Source organism: Doryrhamphus excisus, linkage group LG14 (genome assembly GCF_037039965.1).
Source record: "Doryrhamphus excisus strain RoL-2023G ecotype Guam linkage group LG14, RoL_Dexc_Guam_v1.1, whole genome shotgun sequence".
NCBI classification, from domain to species: domain Eukaryota; kingdom Metazoa; phylum Chordata; class Actinopteri; order Syngnathiformes; family Syngnathidae; genus Doryrhamphus; species Doryrhamphus excisus.
In genome coordinates this window covers 20,092,456-20,109,265 of record NC_136370.1, presented here as the reverse complement: position 1 = coordinate 20,109,265, position 16,810 = coordinate 20,092,456, and the positions used below count along the sequence as shown (strand labels likewise).

The 16,810-nt window shown below is 45.1% G+C and overlaps 1 protein-coding gene across 4 annotated transcripts in view; it reads left to right on the top strand.

Annotated features, from left to right (window-relative positions):
* Positions 1-16,810, top strand: part of LOC131140235 (BRF1 general transcription factor IIIB subunit a) — a 273,391-nt gene that overhangs the window by 24,245 nt on the left and 232,336 nt on the right. For all 4 annotated transcript variants that reach the window (XR_013629749.1, XR_013629748.1, XM_078796075.1 and 1 more), the window contains one exon: positions 13,800-13,851. Coding sequence is in view for 2 of the 4 variants with exons in the window: in XM_078796075.1 (XP_078652201.1) it covers positions 13,800-13,851 (52 nt within the window). In the remaining 2 variants the exon portion in view is untranslated. The remainder of the gene's footprint in view (positions 1-13,799; positions 13,852-16,810) is intronic.

Genomic DNA, 16,810 nt, shown 5'->3' with positions numbered 1-16,810 from the left:
ACAGATGCTCCACCCCCCCCCCCCCCCCCAACCCACTTCCCAATCCTCATCCTCATCCCTGCTCTTCCGTGCATCCGCCTCTTGTCTTTTTTGCTCTTCTGCTCCCTTGGGATTTTCCTCTCTTTTCCCAAACGTGTTTCTTGTGCAGGCCGCTGTCGTTCCGTGACATGCGTTCCCGCCGCTGATCCTCGCTGAGCCTTTCAGATGGACTTAATGGGTTTCTGCAGCAGGCGCAAAGCTTCAGCCGTGTTCATTTTGTCGCTGCTGGGGGAGGAAATTGGTTTCCTGTGACTGTTCTTTTTTAAAAAATCCCTTTGAGTGCAGCTTTGCCGAGCCAAAAAGAGGCGGCTGCTCGGCCCTGAATGGTGTCCACCTTCCTGGCCCCGCCTCCTGGACCGTTGGCATCCGCTACCGTGCCGCTCTTTGCTCTTGTGGCTAGCAAGACTTGAACCAAACATGTACTGCTTACGGCCTCCTTCATGTTGAGACAAGGAAATGAGACGCCTAAATCTGACCGACTTATTGGCACATGCTCTAAAGGGTTTTTGTTTATGTTTTTACATGCGAAACATGCAGCAAGTGACCTCAGAATGGAATGGACGGTGTGTCTCTTACGTCTGGACATACTGCACAATAAACACACAAACGCAGGGGCAGTTGGGTATTATACGCCATCTGATGTCAATCACAGCCCATTTAAGCATCGCAGTTTTGTGACAAAAGGCGGTATTCAGTATCCGGTATTCATCACATGACAGCCCTAATGGAATTTTAAAGAATATATTTCATTTCATATGAAAACATCCAAAGTCCATAATACATGCTTTTTGCCTGTGGCCACACTTTAGGGACACACTGTAAATAGTCAAATCATCACGAATGAGTGTAAAAAAGACTTAATGGTGTAAATGTCCTCCTTCTGACAAGATGATTGATGGCACGGATGACGGCACATTAAAGTTGAGGACGTTAACGACGTTAACGACGTTAATGCTGTATCGATTGTTGTGGGGAAATTGTCCTGTGTACTCTCCGAGGGAGGTCACAGGTCGGACAGGTCTTTTGATGGTGGCAGTGATCTTGTCAAGGACACTTCATTCCACAACCTGGAATGTTGTTGTTCAGCTAGGATGGAAACTGGAAGGTGAAGGTTTTCCAGTTCCGGTGTCTACGCTGTGGCCATCCTAACAGCTTTTAACATTCAGGTCTCCTGAAGTTGGTGTCGAAGGCAAATAGCGGGCGGCCATGTTTCCATCAAACAAGAAGCCATTGTTGGATTTGAGGTGGTCCATTTGACAAATGGCTTCTTCCGGAATGGTAAAAGTCTTCCTGGGAAAGCTGACATGTTTCATGAATGAAAAAGCTTGCTTCATGTTTAGGCTCTTTGAGGAAAAAGTGGGCCAGAGCCTGTTTTTTTTAATGGATGCTTCTAAAGCGTTGAGATGGTTGAAAGGCAGTTGTCAATGAATCATTGATGGCGTCTCTTTCTGCATCATTCATTCTTCACTTTGCCCAGGTTGCAGCTTTCCAACACAAATGGCCAAAATGTGCACTTTATCATCTTCATGGGGAGATCCAAACGGGTCAGCAACATGGCGGTAACCTCACCATCTTCCTAAGTGTGGCGTGGAAACAGCCCAAGAAGGATTCAATGCAGCCAGCCACGGTTGGGGTGCAGAATGGTCCCCTTTCAGCGTGGCGAGCCTGAAAAGCTTGTTGTGGGGGGGGGGGGTATTGAAAGAGGGCAGAGCCGCGGTGTCGATGCAGGAGAAGGTCTGCTGACAGTGCAGCCATTGTGCCTTGTTACCGAGGGGCCACACTGACGCTTTGTGGGGCCCCCTGCGGCCCCCTCATGCTCTCCGCTCGAGGGGCTGCACTCAGCCTGGAGGTTCCCCGCTTTTAAGTCCTTGTGATGTTTTCTCATGGCACCGCTTTGATTGCCGTCTGCTTTTTTTTAGAACTTTTCCATGCCGGAGGACATTCCTGGCTTCCAGTTTTGTGAAATTCACGTCGATATGATCTGGATGATTTTCAACACTCCTGGTTATGGCTTTGTCTCGGCTACCCATTTGTTTGAATGTAGAAACCGCTTGCCATCCTCAGGCCAGCCGCGGCAGAAGTGGTCATGGGGGCGGGCTTAAAATAAAATAAGCTTTTTCAAACAGGTTCATTGGATTAACATTATTTCTTCTGAGGAAAATGACTTTGGTTAGCGTCTGTTTCCGTTCCGGAACAAATGAACGACACAGGCTAGACTTCAGGGACACCAAAAAAATAATAAAGCTACTCCGCTTGAATGTTGTCGCTGCTACAAAATGTTGGTGTTCATTTAAGTAAGAAACCCCCACCTTTTGTTTCCAGTCTTTGCAGTGATAATTAAACATGCATCCAGCATCATTTCACTCTTTGCTTTTGTATCGTTTCCACTTGAAGGCAACGCGTGGGTGTTTTTTTCCTGGCAGCACAAATTTGATCTCTGAAGGAGAAACAAAGTGTTGACAGCTTTGACTGATGTTTGAATCCACTCCTCTCGACTTCTTGGTTACGACACTTAAAGCTGCTTTTGTCTGCTGTCTGTTTGGAGGCTCAGCTAACTGACTTTCTGTTCTTCCTCTTGGCAATCAGTCATATTGATCAAGCCATTGCCGAGGCTCGAACCTTCCACCTTAATTGCTTGCTCATGGAAGGATGCCAGGGTGACGTGACCTGCTTGGTGGTGCCTGTTTAAATCCAGGATTGGAGCTGTTGACTGCAAACTGTTGATGAGAAACTGAGGGAGGAGTGTGATCGTGTTCAAATCCAGGTGTGATTTGGCTACATTTTGGGACAACTGTGTCAGAAGTGGGCTGCCTATATGGCCTTCCACGGTGGTCCCAGTTTGAGGTAGCCGACCCCTGTTTGATAGGCTCCACCTCTGTCATGACCATGCGATGGCCAGGGTACAGGATTTTAACCGCATAGCTTATATTTCAAGCTATTTCAAGCTTATATTTTCTGGTGCCAGAAGTGGGATGGTTATCTGTGACCGTCTTGATGGAATAGTTGTTGATGGTTCTGCAGAGACGGGTGGATCTGGGAATCTGGGTTAGGACTACCACTCCTGAGAATTACAGCCAAATGGCGCCAGAAGTGGGATGCCTAGCTGTGAGGTCTTCTACGGTGTGCCCAGTTTGGGGTGGTTGAGGTGGTGTAATATCCCCAAGTACTACTGTACTTGTCAAGTGCTACTGTGACAAATGGTGTAAGAAGTGGGATGTTGGCTGGAAGCAGCTGAGTTGAACCTCGGCATAGGTGATGCCTCTGCAGGAGGCTGGAGATGCGTGAAGAAACTGGGTTAGATTACAACTCCTTAGCGTTCTGTCAAAATGGTGTCAGAAGTGGGCAAATGTGGTAGTAGTACTCAGGCATCCGTCACAGCCTCCCATGAAAATGTGGACGGTAGAAGCGACATCACTTTAGCGCTTTAGCACTTTAGTCCCATTGTCTGCTTCTTTGTCCAGACAAACCGATCCAATCCCAAAACATTCCCTGTTTGTCTTTTGGCCCTCCCTGTTTTTATATTGTCGGGATATGAAAGCTCCTCAGCGGCTACAGCACTGCCCCCCCCCCCCACCCTTCATCCGGCTGCCAAACAGCCCATCCCTTCTCCTTCCATCCTCAGCAGAGCGTTCCAGAAATAGCCCACATAATTGCCCTCTAGTGGTATTTTCTTCCTCCCCTCTTCTGGTCTTTGTGCCTCCATATGTTCTCCCACTTTTCCTCCTCCCTGAACCATCTCATTCTCAAACCTTTTTTAATTTGGCGATAGAAAGAAAAAAACTAGAATTCCTGACGGGATTCATATTCCTGGGAGCGAGAGTCTGTGTTGGTTTTCCGCAAATGTAAATGCGAGCCGCAGATGCAGCCGACAGCTCAGCACTTTAGCAGCCAGATGTTGCCGCTGCCGCCTCCCCTGCAAGGTTGCGACCTGGCGGGGAGGCGGCAGCAGGACCAGGAAACGCTTCCATTAGGAGCTTTTCCAGGCTGGGGCAGCAGATGTCAGTCACAGGAGGTATGGTACTTCTCTATATATTGAGCTGTGGGGGGGGGGTCAAAATAAATGTGCCTCTCCCTGCCGCCTCCTACTGCCCCTCCCACCTGATGATAATAACCTCACATGCTGCTGGTATTTGACTGACAGCTGGTGGATTCTGACCAAAATGTCTGCAGTCAGGAAGTACACAAGTGTATTGATTGAAGTATTTGATTTTGTGGTTCTCAGTTTTTATCATTTGAGTGCATAAGTGTATTCACAAAGTACAGCAGAATACAGTGTGGCGTCAGTACCTGGCTGGGCCACTCAAAACACTGAAAATGGCGAGTCCGCAGTGATGGACACTTATCGCTCTCGGTAGTCGACGTCTTGGCTACATAGCGGAGGGGGAGGGACTACCTCCGGTGGTTGCAATTCATTAAAAAAGAGAGAAAATTAAGAGCGGTAAATATTGCCATCACTATATGGTCAGTGTATGACAACGGTCGTGGATTTGGTACAGCCAAGGGCGTCACAAGGTTCTGAGGATGCACAGGATATGAATGAATGTAGGAGACATTCCAAAAAATCCCAAAACCAAATGAGGAAGAAGAAGCGGGATATAAGTTTCCCACTTTTGGACAGATTTGGTATAGTAGTAGTAATAGTTTTAGGCCACCATTAAATGTACACAAGTACACACAATCTATACTACAAAACCGCTGCTCAAGCTCTGGAACCATTCTGTCCAGTGGACAGTCATCAATCATATCATAATCATTATGTTATTCATTAGCCTATTATTATTACTATCATCGTTATTCTTCCTCTGATTACTACTAGTAGTAGGCTAGTATTAGCCTGCTTATTGGCTTGCTTATTAGCCTGCTTTTGCCCTGTTATATCAAATTTGTCAGATTTTTTAAATAAAAAAAATCAAATTATTTCCGGGGGCTTAAGAACAAAATAGGCCTAATGACGCCACTGGGTACATCTCTACATTGTCAACACTCAAGGACCAAGTACATAAAGTGTACTGATGGAAGTATTCCATATTTACAAATATAATTGTAGCACAAGTTGATAAACAAACAATAGTTATGGTTCCCTCTGCTCTCGCAACATTTTCCGACGACTGAACCTTTTGTTGTGCTGTGAGACGGAGCCGGAATGAACGTACAAAGCTTGGCCTGGAATGTTGAGGGTTTCATGGAAAAACTGGGCCATTTGGAAAATGCCCAGTTTAGGATGTGACCAGACCACAGCAAAAGACGAGTTGTGCTTGTGGCTTTGTCCTCCACTCTGGGACACATTCTTCTGCGTTTCCATTGTGGAGTTGTGACGGGTACCAAAATAACTGATCCACGCCTGACCAGTTTGGCGCTACTCGGTGGAGAAGTGCCTGGGGGGGGAGGCAGACCAGAGTTTGTTCGTGGCAACAAGGATTTAGAGACTCAGCGCTTGACAAAGATGCTTCCACGTTCCTCTTTTGTCCGTCTTCATCCTGAGGCTCTCGCCCAATTGAAGATGCCTTAGTTGGATTTATCTCCCTCTATATATTTAACTCCCTCCGTGCCCCCCCCCCCACGTCCCCCAAACTAGCAGTGCTTGTCAGCCGCTGGCTAAAAGCCCTGCGTCAATCGCCTTTGCAGCTCAGGCGGCGTCTCATTGGCAGTAAGCTGATTAGGAAGCGGCCGCTAAAGCCGGCAGCCACTGATAGCCTAACAGAGGGAGGCCCGGCCCATCTCCCCCCTCAATGGGGGAGAGGGAGTCAAACTTTAACCTGACTGACAGACAATAAGGAGCTGAATCGATAGCAAGGAGACGTGTGCGCCGTCTGGAGTCTTCAAGTGGTTCAATAGAAAAAATGATGACCTCAAGTTGTTAGCACGGTGTACCTAATAAACAGGCATGTGTGTTGGGGGGGGGCTGGTGAAGGAGATGATGCTTTTTAAGGAAGTGGCAGGAGAGAAAGCTGAGGGAGGAAGATGAACAGCGGCAGTGATGGAGCTGAAGAAGAAACAAAGGGAGGAAGCTGAAACGCCGCGGACCACCGCTTGTCATCACAGCGGACCAGTGATCATGTGACCCGCGATTGTGCTTGGAGTTGATGTGGGGATAACAATAACAATCTGAAGGAGGACGTGAGTCAGCAGAGGATGTTTGCAGGAAGTGGGGAAGTTCTCCCCCGAAGGCAAAACACTTCCTCAATGCACAACAAAGCTTCCGACTCAGCAGAAAAGTCTTCACTTGGCTTTTGGAACGCCACAACTTCATCAGCCGCTGACGCCATTCCGTCGTTGGAAATGCCACAGAAGTACAACGATGTGACTGAGCCAGTTGAAATGTCGCTACTACGATTAATCGAGGGTTCAATGATTAATTCATTATCCAATTACATAGACAACCTTTGGTGTGGCTGCACGGCGGTCGAGTGGTTAGCGTGCAGACCTCACAGCTAGGAGACCAGGGTTCGATTCCACCCTTGTGGAGTTTGCATTTCTCCGGGTACTCCGGTTTCCTCCGCCATTCCAAGAAAACATGCTAGGTGCATGCCCATGGCTGGCCACCAGTTCTTGCCTGAAAACAGCTGGGGTAGGCTCCAGCACCCTTGCAAGGATAAGCGGTAGAAAATGAATGAATTAACTTTTGGTGTTTGATTTAGTTTATTAAAAAATATCCTGTGAATATTTGTACACTTCCTTAGTCAGCCATGACAGTAGACCTTTCTCAATCTGGAAAGGATTACGCCATTCATCCAAACGACAAGCTTCAGATTAATCAGGGAAATAATTAGTTGGTTTCTTAGCATATCTGCATGAGAAATATGAAGATGGCCTATGGCCTACAACGTCCTTGTGGTTATTTCTGTAGTTTGTGACCATGAGATGATTTACCTGTGGAGTGACTCAAATGCTCAGTGCTCAAATCTTTGTCTCAACGTTCACAAACCCCTTTGACTCACAAGTGGAACGGACTGCGTCCTGCGGCGACGCGTCTGCGAGAACGCCACATATGCGCCATTGTTGTTGTGAAAGGGGGCGGGGGTGATTTATACGCCAGCCGTCCGAGTGGCACAGCCAGCGCCGACTGAGCGTCAGGAGCCACTCCCCGCTGCTGTAAATGGACCCCGGAGACGGAGATCTGCCCGAGAGTCTGCCTGTTTGAACTCTGACCTTCACAAGTGACTCCTACCGGGCTGAGATGAATGTCTGCCGTCCTAACGTGCAGATCCGACTCAACCGAATTCTTTCTTTCTCGGCTTGTCCTTCGAGGACTTTGAGTCTTGTTTGTTTCCTGGAGGCCATTCGGACAACATCAACGCATTTCCAGGAAAAGGCAGCCTAGCATGGTTGGTCTCGAAATGGTTCCAACCTTCCTGGGAAGACCTTTTTAGTTCCCATGTCAGCTGATGACCACAAGCGCTTGTCGTGCTGATCCATGTTGCTGAGCCCAGAAGGAGAACTGGAAAAGCTGATATGGATTTATCCGTACTGTAAACGCTCGACTGGAAACGGAAACCTGGAAAATGCCTTTTGAGTACAACAAATTCATCTGCACTAAAACTGGCAGTTGGCCGAGCCACCCCCACGGGGCCCGCCTCATTATTTGAGATGCATGGCTTCACGACAAGGGTCTCCAAAGTGTGGCTCGGGATCCTTTTACAGCCCATAGTTTGTTGTCATTGGCCTAAAAATACAATTGAACAAATTTTAGGTTGAAATGTTCAAAGTTAAAGTCATACGCTTGGTCAGCTTTTGGCGAAAACAAACCTAAATTTTAGGTTGAAATGTTAAAGTTCGTCATACGCTTGGTCAGCTTTTGGCGAAAACAAACCTAAATTTTAGGTTGAAATGTTAAAAGTTAGTCATACGCTTGGTCAGCTTTTGGCGAAAACAAACCTAAATTTTAGGTTGAAATGTTAAAGTTCGTCATACGCTTGGTCAGCTTTTGGCGAAAACAAACCTAAATTTTAGGTTGAAATGTTAAAGTTCGTCATACGCTTGGTCAGCTTTTGGCGAAAACAAACCTAAATTTTAGGTTGAAATGTTAAAAGTTAGTCATACGCTTGGTCAGCTTTTGGCGAAAACAAACCTAAATTTTAGGTTGAAATGTTAAAGTTAGTCATACGCTTGGTCAGCTTTTGGCGAAAACAAACCTAAATTTTAGGTTGAAATGTTAAAGTTCGTCATACGCTTGGTCAGCTTTTGGCGAAAACAAACCTAAATTTTAGGTTGAAATGTTAAAGTTCGTCATACGCTTGGTCAGCTTTTGGCGAAAACAAACCTAAATTTTAGGTTGAAATGTTAAAAGTTAGTCATACGCTTGGTCAGCTTTTGGCGAAAACAAACCTAAATTTTAGGTTGAAATGTTCAAAGCTAAAGTCATACGCTTGGTCAGCTTTTGGCGAAAACAAACCTAAATTTTAGGTTGAAATGTTAAAGTTCGTCATACGCTTGGTCAGCTTTTGGCGAAAACAAACCTAAATTTTAGGTTGAAATGTTCAAAGTTAGTCATACGCTTGGTCAGCTTTTGGCGAAAACAAACCTAAATTTTAGGTTGAAATGTTCAAAGTTAGTCATACGCTTGGTCAGCTTTTGGCGAAAACAAACCTAAATTTTAGGTTGAAATGTTCAAAGTTAAAGTCATACGCTTGGTCAGCTTTTGGCGAAAACAAACCTAAATTTTAGGTTGAAATGTTCAAAGTTCGTCATACGCTTGGTCAGCTTTTGGCGAAAACAAACCTAAATTTTAGGTTGAAATGTTCAAAGTTCGTCATACGCTTGGTCAGCTTTTGGCGAAAACAAACCTAAATTTTAGGTTGAAATGTTCAAAGCTAAAGTCATACGCTTGGTCAGCTTTTGGCGAAAACAAACCTAAATTTTAGGTTGAAATGTTCAAAGTTAAAGTCATACGCTTGGTCAGCTTTTGGCGAAAACAAACCTAAATTTTAGGTTGAAATGTTAAAGTTCGTCATACGCTTGGTCAGCTTTTGGCGAAAACAAACCTAAATTTTAGGTTGAAATGTTAAAGTTCGTCATACGCTTGGTCAGCTTTTGGCGAAAACAAACCTAAATTTTAGGTTGAAATGTTCAAAGTTAGTCATACGCTTGGTCAGCTTTTGGCGAAAACAAACCTAAATTTTAGGTTGAAATGTTCAAAGTTAAAGTCATACGCTTGGTCAGCTTTTGGCGAAAACAAACCTAAATTTTAGGTTGAAATGTTCAAAGTTAAAGTCATACGCTTGGTCAGCTTTTGGCGAAAACAAACCTAAATTTTAGGTTGAAATGTTAAAGTTCGTCATACGCTTGGTCAGCTTTTGGCGAAAACAAACCTAAATTTTAGGTTGAAATGTTAAAGTTCGTCATACGCTTGGTCAGCTTTTGGCGAAAACAAACCTAAATTTTAGGTTGAAATGTTAAAGTTCGTCATACGCTTGGTCAGCTTTTGGCGAAAACAAACCTAAATTTTAGGTTGAAATGTTCAAAGTTAAAGTCATACGCTTGGTCAGCTTTTGGCGAAAACAAACCTAAATTTTAGGTTGAAATGTTCAAAGTTCGTCATACGCTTTGTCAGCTTTTGGCGAAAACAAACCTAAATTTTAGGTTGAAATGTTCAAAGTTAAAGTCATACGCTTGGTCAGCTTTTGGCGAAAACAAACCTAAATTTTAGGTTGAAATGTTAAAGTTCGTCATACGCTTGGTCAGCTTTTGGCGAAAACAAACCTAAATTTTAGGTTGAAATGTTAAAGTTCGTCATACGCTTGGTCAGCTTTTGGCGAAAACAAACCTAAATTTTAGGTTGAAATGTTAAAAGTTCGTCATACGCTTTGTCAGCTTTTGGCGAAAACAAACCTAAATTTTAGGTTGAAATGTTCAAAGTTAGTCATACGCTTGGTCAGCTTTTGGCGAAAACAAACCTAAATTTTAGGTTGAAATGTTCAAAGTTAAAGTCATACGCTTGGTCAGCTTTTGGCGAAAACAAACCTAAATTTTAGGTTGAAATGTTAAAGTTCGTCATACGCTTGGTCAGCTTTTGGCGAAAACAAACCTAAATTTTAGGTTGAAATGTTAAAGTTCGTCATACGCTTGGTCAGCTTTTGGCGAAAACAAACCTAAATTTTAGGTTGAAATGTTAAAGTTCGTCATACGCTTGGTCAGCTTTTGGCGAAAACAAACCTAAATTTTAGGTTGAAATGTTAAAAGTTTGTCATACGCTTTGTCAGCTTTTGGCGAAAACAAACCTAAATTTTAGGTTGAAATGTTCAAAGTTAAAGTCATACGCTTGGTCAGCTTTTGGCGAAAACAAACCTAAATTTTAGGTTGAAATGTTAAAGTTCGTCATACGCTTGGTCAGCTTTTGGCGAAAACAAACCTAAATTTTAGGTTGAAATGTTAAAGTTCGTCATACGCTTGGTCAGCTTTTGGCGAAAACAAACCTAAATTTTAGGTTGAAATGTTCAAAGTTAAAGTCATACGCTTGGTCAGCTTTTGGCGAAAACAAACCTAAATTTTAGGTTGAAATGTTAAAGTTCGTCATACGCTTGGTCAGCTTTTGGCGAAAACAAACCTAAATTTTAGGTTGAAATGTTAAAGTTCGTCATACGCTTGGTCAGCTTTTGGCGAAAACAAACCTAAATTTTAGGTTGAAATGTTAAAGTTCGTCATACGCTTGGTCAGCTTTTGGCGAAAACAAACCTAAATTTTAGGTTGAAATGTTAAAGTTCGTCATACGCTTGGTCAGCTTTTGGCGAAAACAAACCTAAATTTTAGGTTGAAATGTTCAAAGTTAGTCATACGCTTGGTCAGCTTTTGGCGAAAACAAACCTAAATTTTAGGTTGAAATGTTCAAAGTTCGTCATACGCTTGGTCAGCTTTTGGCGAAAACAAACCTAAATTTTAGGTTGAAATGTTAAAGTTCGTCATACGCTTGGTCAGCTTTTGGCGAAAACAAACCTAAATTTTAGGTTGAAATGTTAAAGTTCGTCATACGCTTGGTCAGCTATAACACAAAAGCTTTGGGAATTCTGTGCCGGCTGATAATAGATAAATGTCACATTCCCGCTCTGGTGTGCATCGGTGGTTAATCTCATCCCACCAGTCACTCCTCTCAAATACTGCGTGCCAGGGACGGGTCCACTGGCGTGCAGCGCGAAGTGACCCGGAAAGCGCCGCCTATCTGGGAAACATGTCGCATCCCTCGTCAAGCAGCCTCGCTTGGCTGAGCGGGTTATTAAAAATGGCCGCTCCCTGGGTGTGTGTGAGAGAGAGAGAGAGAGAGAGAAATGAGGTTGGCGGCCAGCTTTATCATCCTTTATTTACATCGGACCTCCTCTCAGAACTAATTCCATCCCACCCCATCCCTCCTCCTTAGCGCTTGATTGAATTAGCTTGCTGCGATACCCCCCCCCCCCAACCCCCCCACATGGCTGTCGGTCTGCTACTTTGGGGCGAGCTGAACAGTCAACAGAAAAGATGCGGTAACATGAAGCAACAGGAAGTTTGTGAGAAACAGGTCACCTGACACGATGGATGCATGAAGGAATGGAATGGGGCGCCCCCGCACCCCAAGGGATCGGGGTCTCGTCAAACACATGTTTGACTTGGACCCTGAACAGCGGGGAGCGATTCGCCATCCTGGCTGGGATTTTCTCCACTGTCTAGCCTTAGTCCCCCCCCCCCCCGCTTAAGGCAGATTAATTAGGAGCTCAGTCTTATCAGTGAGAGTGGAACATTTACTGTAAGCCGCCAGGGAGCGCCTCACTTGCCTGGAGGGGAGATGGGGGGGAGACCGCCTGGGGGGGGGGGCGCTGCCAGCGACGCTCCCGCTGCTGATTGTGCGAGCGAGTGTCTGAAAGGAGATTGGAGCTGTCAGTCAGAAGATGTACATCAGACATCAGGGGCTTTTCAGCCCACTTGATCGTGTTTAGAGACGACCTAAAGGTTAGTATCGGTGTACCCCCCCACCCCCAACCCCCGGGGAAAGGTCATAGGCACTTGCAGTGTGGGGGTGGGGGGCTTTACTAGACACAAAAACATGTCTTAATAGGTAGATAAACACACAGGACTACTACTACTACTACTACTACTACTACTACTACTAGGGGGATCATAATGAACTAGGTAGATAAACACACAGGACTACTACTACTACTACTACTACTACTAGGGGGATCATAATGAACTAGGTAGATAAACACACATAGGACTACTACTACTACTACTACTACTACTACTAGGGGGATCATAATGAACTAGGTAGATAAACACACAGGACTACTACTACTACTACTACTACTACTAGGGGGATCATAATGAACTAGGTAGATAAACACACAGGACTACTACTACTACTACTACTACTACTACTACTACTAGGGGGATCATAATGAACTAGGTAGATAATCACACAGGACTACTACTACTACTTGGGGGATCAGAATGAACCAAGTAGATAATCACACAGGACTACTACTACTACTACTACTACTACTACTAGGGGGATCATAATGAACTAGGTAGATAAACACACAGGACTACTACTACTACTACTACTACTACTACTAGGGGGATCATAATGAACTAGGTAGATAATCACACAGGACTACTACTACTACTACTACTTGGGGGATCAGAATGAACTAGGTAGATAATCACACAGGACTACTACTACTACTACTACTACTACTACTAGGGGGATCATAATGAACTAGGTAGATAAACACACAGGACTACTACTACTACTACTACTTGGGGGATCAGAATGAACTAGGTAGATAATCACACAGGACTACTACTACTACTACTACTACTACTACTACTTGGGGGATCATAATGAACTAGGTAGATAATCACACAGGACTACTACTACTACTACTACTACTTGGGGGATCAGAATGAACTAGGTAGATAATCACACAGGACTACTACTACTACTACTACTACTACTACTACTACTACTACTACTTGGGGGATCAGAATGAACAACAAGTTTTTACCAAACATGCTGGGAAGCCGGAAGCACTTCCAGAGTCGGGAGTGATGCTGGCTCCCAGCATGCTTTGCAGCACCTATTTGTCAACAATTCCTCCTAGTTTAGTATCCTTCAGTAGTAGTAGTCGACCCCCTGCCATCTGACGTGCGTACAAGCTCATTGCAAGTTCTTTTTTGGCCTACTGCTCATCCAAATATGGAGCAATTTCCTTTAAGCAAGCTGACGTGCCTCAGACCATCTGTTGTGCAACTCAAGAGCGCCGCAATATTAGCTTTTCATATGTTTCATATATTTATGGCGTACCATAGCTCATTTACCTGACAGCTTGGGGTTTGTTGACAAGTTAGTCACTCGGTTAAAACGTGATTCCAGACGGAATACTTGATGCGGCCCAGTTAAATAGAGTTTGAGACCCCTGATGTACATATTAACACGCATGCCATGGTGTCACAATATGTCATAATAACGTTCAAATTCTACTTTTGGACCTTCCCCAGTCAGCACCAAGGGAGCGTCTGACAAGTGTTGTTTATGCTGCAAGGATGGATGGCCAAATGTTTCATTGACACCTTAAATCTTCCTAACTTGATCAGTCGTTAAAGCGTTTTTGTTCTCTAGTGTCTTTCACACAGAAATCCCTCAAACGCACACCTGTGCTTTCCCACAGAACCCAACTTGGTGGAATATTGCCGTAATAGCTCAGCCAATCTTCAGCTTGAAATCATTCTGTTGATACACACTAGACAAATAATACCTTAGTAACACTTGGCTGTTGTTGTTGTTGTTGTTACAGGCTACAGCCGTTTGTCACAGGCCAGCCCAGCAAGAAGATGGCGATGCAACAGGTAACATCACCTTCTATTTTCGGGGGGGCTGCAGACCCCCTAAAATATTCTTAAGACCCCCTAAATCACTTCAGATTTTTCACAGATTAAAAAAAAAAAAACAAAAAAAATCTCATTTTCATATAGGGCAAAAGCAGGATAATAAGCAAGCCAATAAGCAGGCTAATACTAGCCTACTATTAGTACTACTTGTAGTAGTAGTAATAATGAGAAGAAGAATAACAATGATAGTAATAATAATAACAGGCTAATGAATAATATAATAATGATTATGATATAATCGATGACTGTCCACTGGACAGAATGGTTCCAGAGCTTGAGCAGCGGTTTTGCAGTATAGATTGTGTGTACTTGTGTACATTTAATGGTGGCCTAAAACTATTGAGTATCTCTACTAAATCTGTCCAAAAGTGGGAAACTTATATCCCGCTTCTTCTTCCTCATTTGGTTTTGGGATTTTTTGGAATGTCTCCTACATTCATTCATACCCCCCCCCGTCCTCAGAACCTAGTGTATGCCTTTCAGGGACCAAATTAAATTGAAATTGCCGCCCAGCATATCAGCCATTATATTTGTACATCTTTCCATAAAAAACAAAAAAATGCTATTTATGGCATAAATATTGTTTGTCAAGCTTCACACTGACTACTGGCGTTGTATCCAACAGTTGTAACGTCAGTGTTGTCCAATGAAAATAAATACATGAATACCAGCAGGACGGGCGCACCTCAACCTGTTTGGAGTCCAAGTAATAATAATAATAATAATAATAATAATAATAATAATAATAATAATAATGTACTTGACTGGACATTGTGCTGTGTGTTATGATGTGACTGAAAGTGGGCGTGTCTTTCCAGTAGCGGGTTTTCATCTTCCAGTTGTTGGCCATCGATCCATCGTAGGAACGTGTCTAACAAAGTATAAAGATGTTTAATTGGACAAACAACTTCCTGTCTCCGGTCCCAGAAAAGCCGTGGCGTCCCACTCGGCCGTCGCACGTTGAATTAGTCCAAACTCCCGCTGGGAGCCTTGGGAGGAATAAATCCACGCTAGCGGAGTCCAACTTCACTTTCTTTGTTTCTTTGCCCTTCACGCCAAGCTACCCCATACCCCCCCCACCCCCCGCTTCCAGTCTCCTGGCAGGAAGGTACTAAAATCCAATCCCTTTAAGTCCAAATGTCTTCAGCAGCACTTTTTCACCGCTGCAGCGTGATGGACTTGTGTTGGCTCCTGGCCAGCGATTAGATGGAGCCGCAACGCTAGGCGTGCGTGCTGCAGTGTGTGCGCATATAAGTACACTTCCTGTCCCCACTTCCTTCCCCAACAGGCTGAAATAGGCTGCTCTTACCGTCACCATCTTGTTTGTCACTTTGGGAGACGGGGAAGTTCATTGGCTGCCTGGATGTTCTTCCTGTATCTGCCTTGCATTCCCGCAAACTAACTGTCCCGCCTACTTCAACCTCACTTCCTGTTGGGCTTCTCTCTCATGTCTCGTTAACATCCATCACCCCCCCATCATATGCGGGGAGAAAACATTTGCGGAGGGGGTCAGGTCAACAAGCCTTGTTCCTTAGCAACCAACACCCCCCCCCCATGGGAAATGGATGCGAGCACCCCCCCCCCCTTATGTAATGTTGCAGATTAGAGGCGATGCGGGCCAGGAGTTGGACTGTACCATTCCCGTCTGATGTAGACCGGTCCAAAGGAGTTGGGACTGACCTGACCCGCCACAGCTGGTTTTGCCGCTTGATTGCTTGTTTGGATTGTCCTCCTAACGAGCACTTCCTTTGTTGGTGTGGTTACCCCCCCCCCCCCCCCCACTGCCTCGTCGGGCTGCAGCTTCACGTGACCTTTAATTAAGGATGCTGAACGAGAAGCATCCTTCTTCTCCACCCGTTTAGCAGCTCTCACCTGCTAATTAGCTTGTTGGTGCAGCCGCATGGCTCACCTGCTAATTAGCTTGTCGGTGCTGCCGCATGGCTCACCTGCTAATTAGCTTGTCGGTGCTGCCGCATGGCTCACCTGCTAATTAGCTTGTCGGTGCAGCCGCATGGCTCACCTGCTAATTAGCTTGTCGGTGCAGCCGCATGGCTCACCTGCTAATTAGCTTGTCGGTGCTGCCGCATGGCTCACCTGCTAATTAGCTTGTCGGTGCTGCCGCATGGCTCACCTGCTAATTAGCTTGTCGGTGCTGCCGCATGGCTCACCTGCTAATTAGCTTGTCGGTGCTGCCGCATGGCTCACCTGCTAATTAGCTTGTCGGTGCTGCCGCATGGCTCACCTGCTAATTAGCTTGTCGGTGCTGCCGCATGGCTCACCTGCTAATTAGCTTGTCGGTGCTGCCGCATGGCTCACCTGCTAATTAGCTTGTCGGTGCTGCCGCATGGCGCTGATGAGTCAGCAGGAAGGAAGGAAAAAAGACGAGCTTTGTTTGTGTTACTGTGTGAAGAAGAGGAAGTAGGAAGTTTGGGGGTGGGGGGGTGAGAAGCATGGAGGGGGGGCCTCCCTTGTGAAGACAAGGGACTCTTGTCTTCACTGTGGACCTCCAGCATAATCATTATTATTGTTTTGATTTTATGAGTCCCGCCTGCAAGGTGAAGAGTGCAGCTCTCCTCACGGTCGCCATGGAGATGAGAAGATGAGATTTGAAATCAACAAGAGTGAGACTCCCTGACAAACATTCACTCTTTGCTCCTTTTTGGCGAACAATATCAACATGAAGTTGAATCGGAGTTGACGTCTTGTATCGAACTGTTACGTTTTTGGGTGACGGTTAACACGAGTGGTTAGCACGCAGCTAGGAGACCCGAGTTCAATTCCACCCTCGGCCATCTCTGTGTGGAGTCTGCATGTTCTTTTCTCCGGGTACTCCGGTTTCCTCCCACATTCCAAAAACATGCTAGGTTAATTGGCCACTCCAAATTGTCCATAGGTATGAATGTGAGTGTGAATGGTT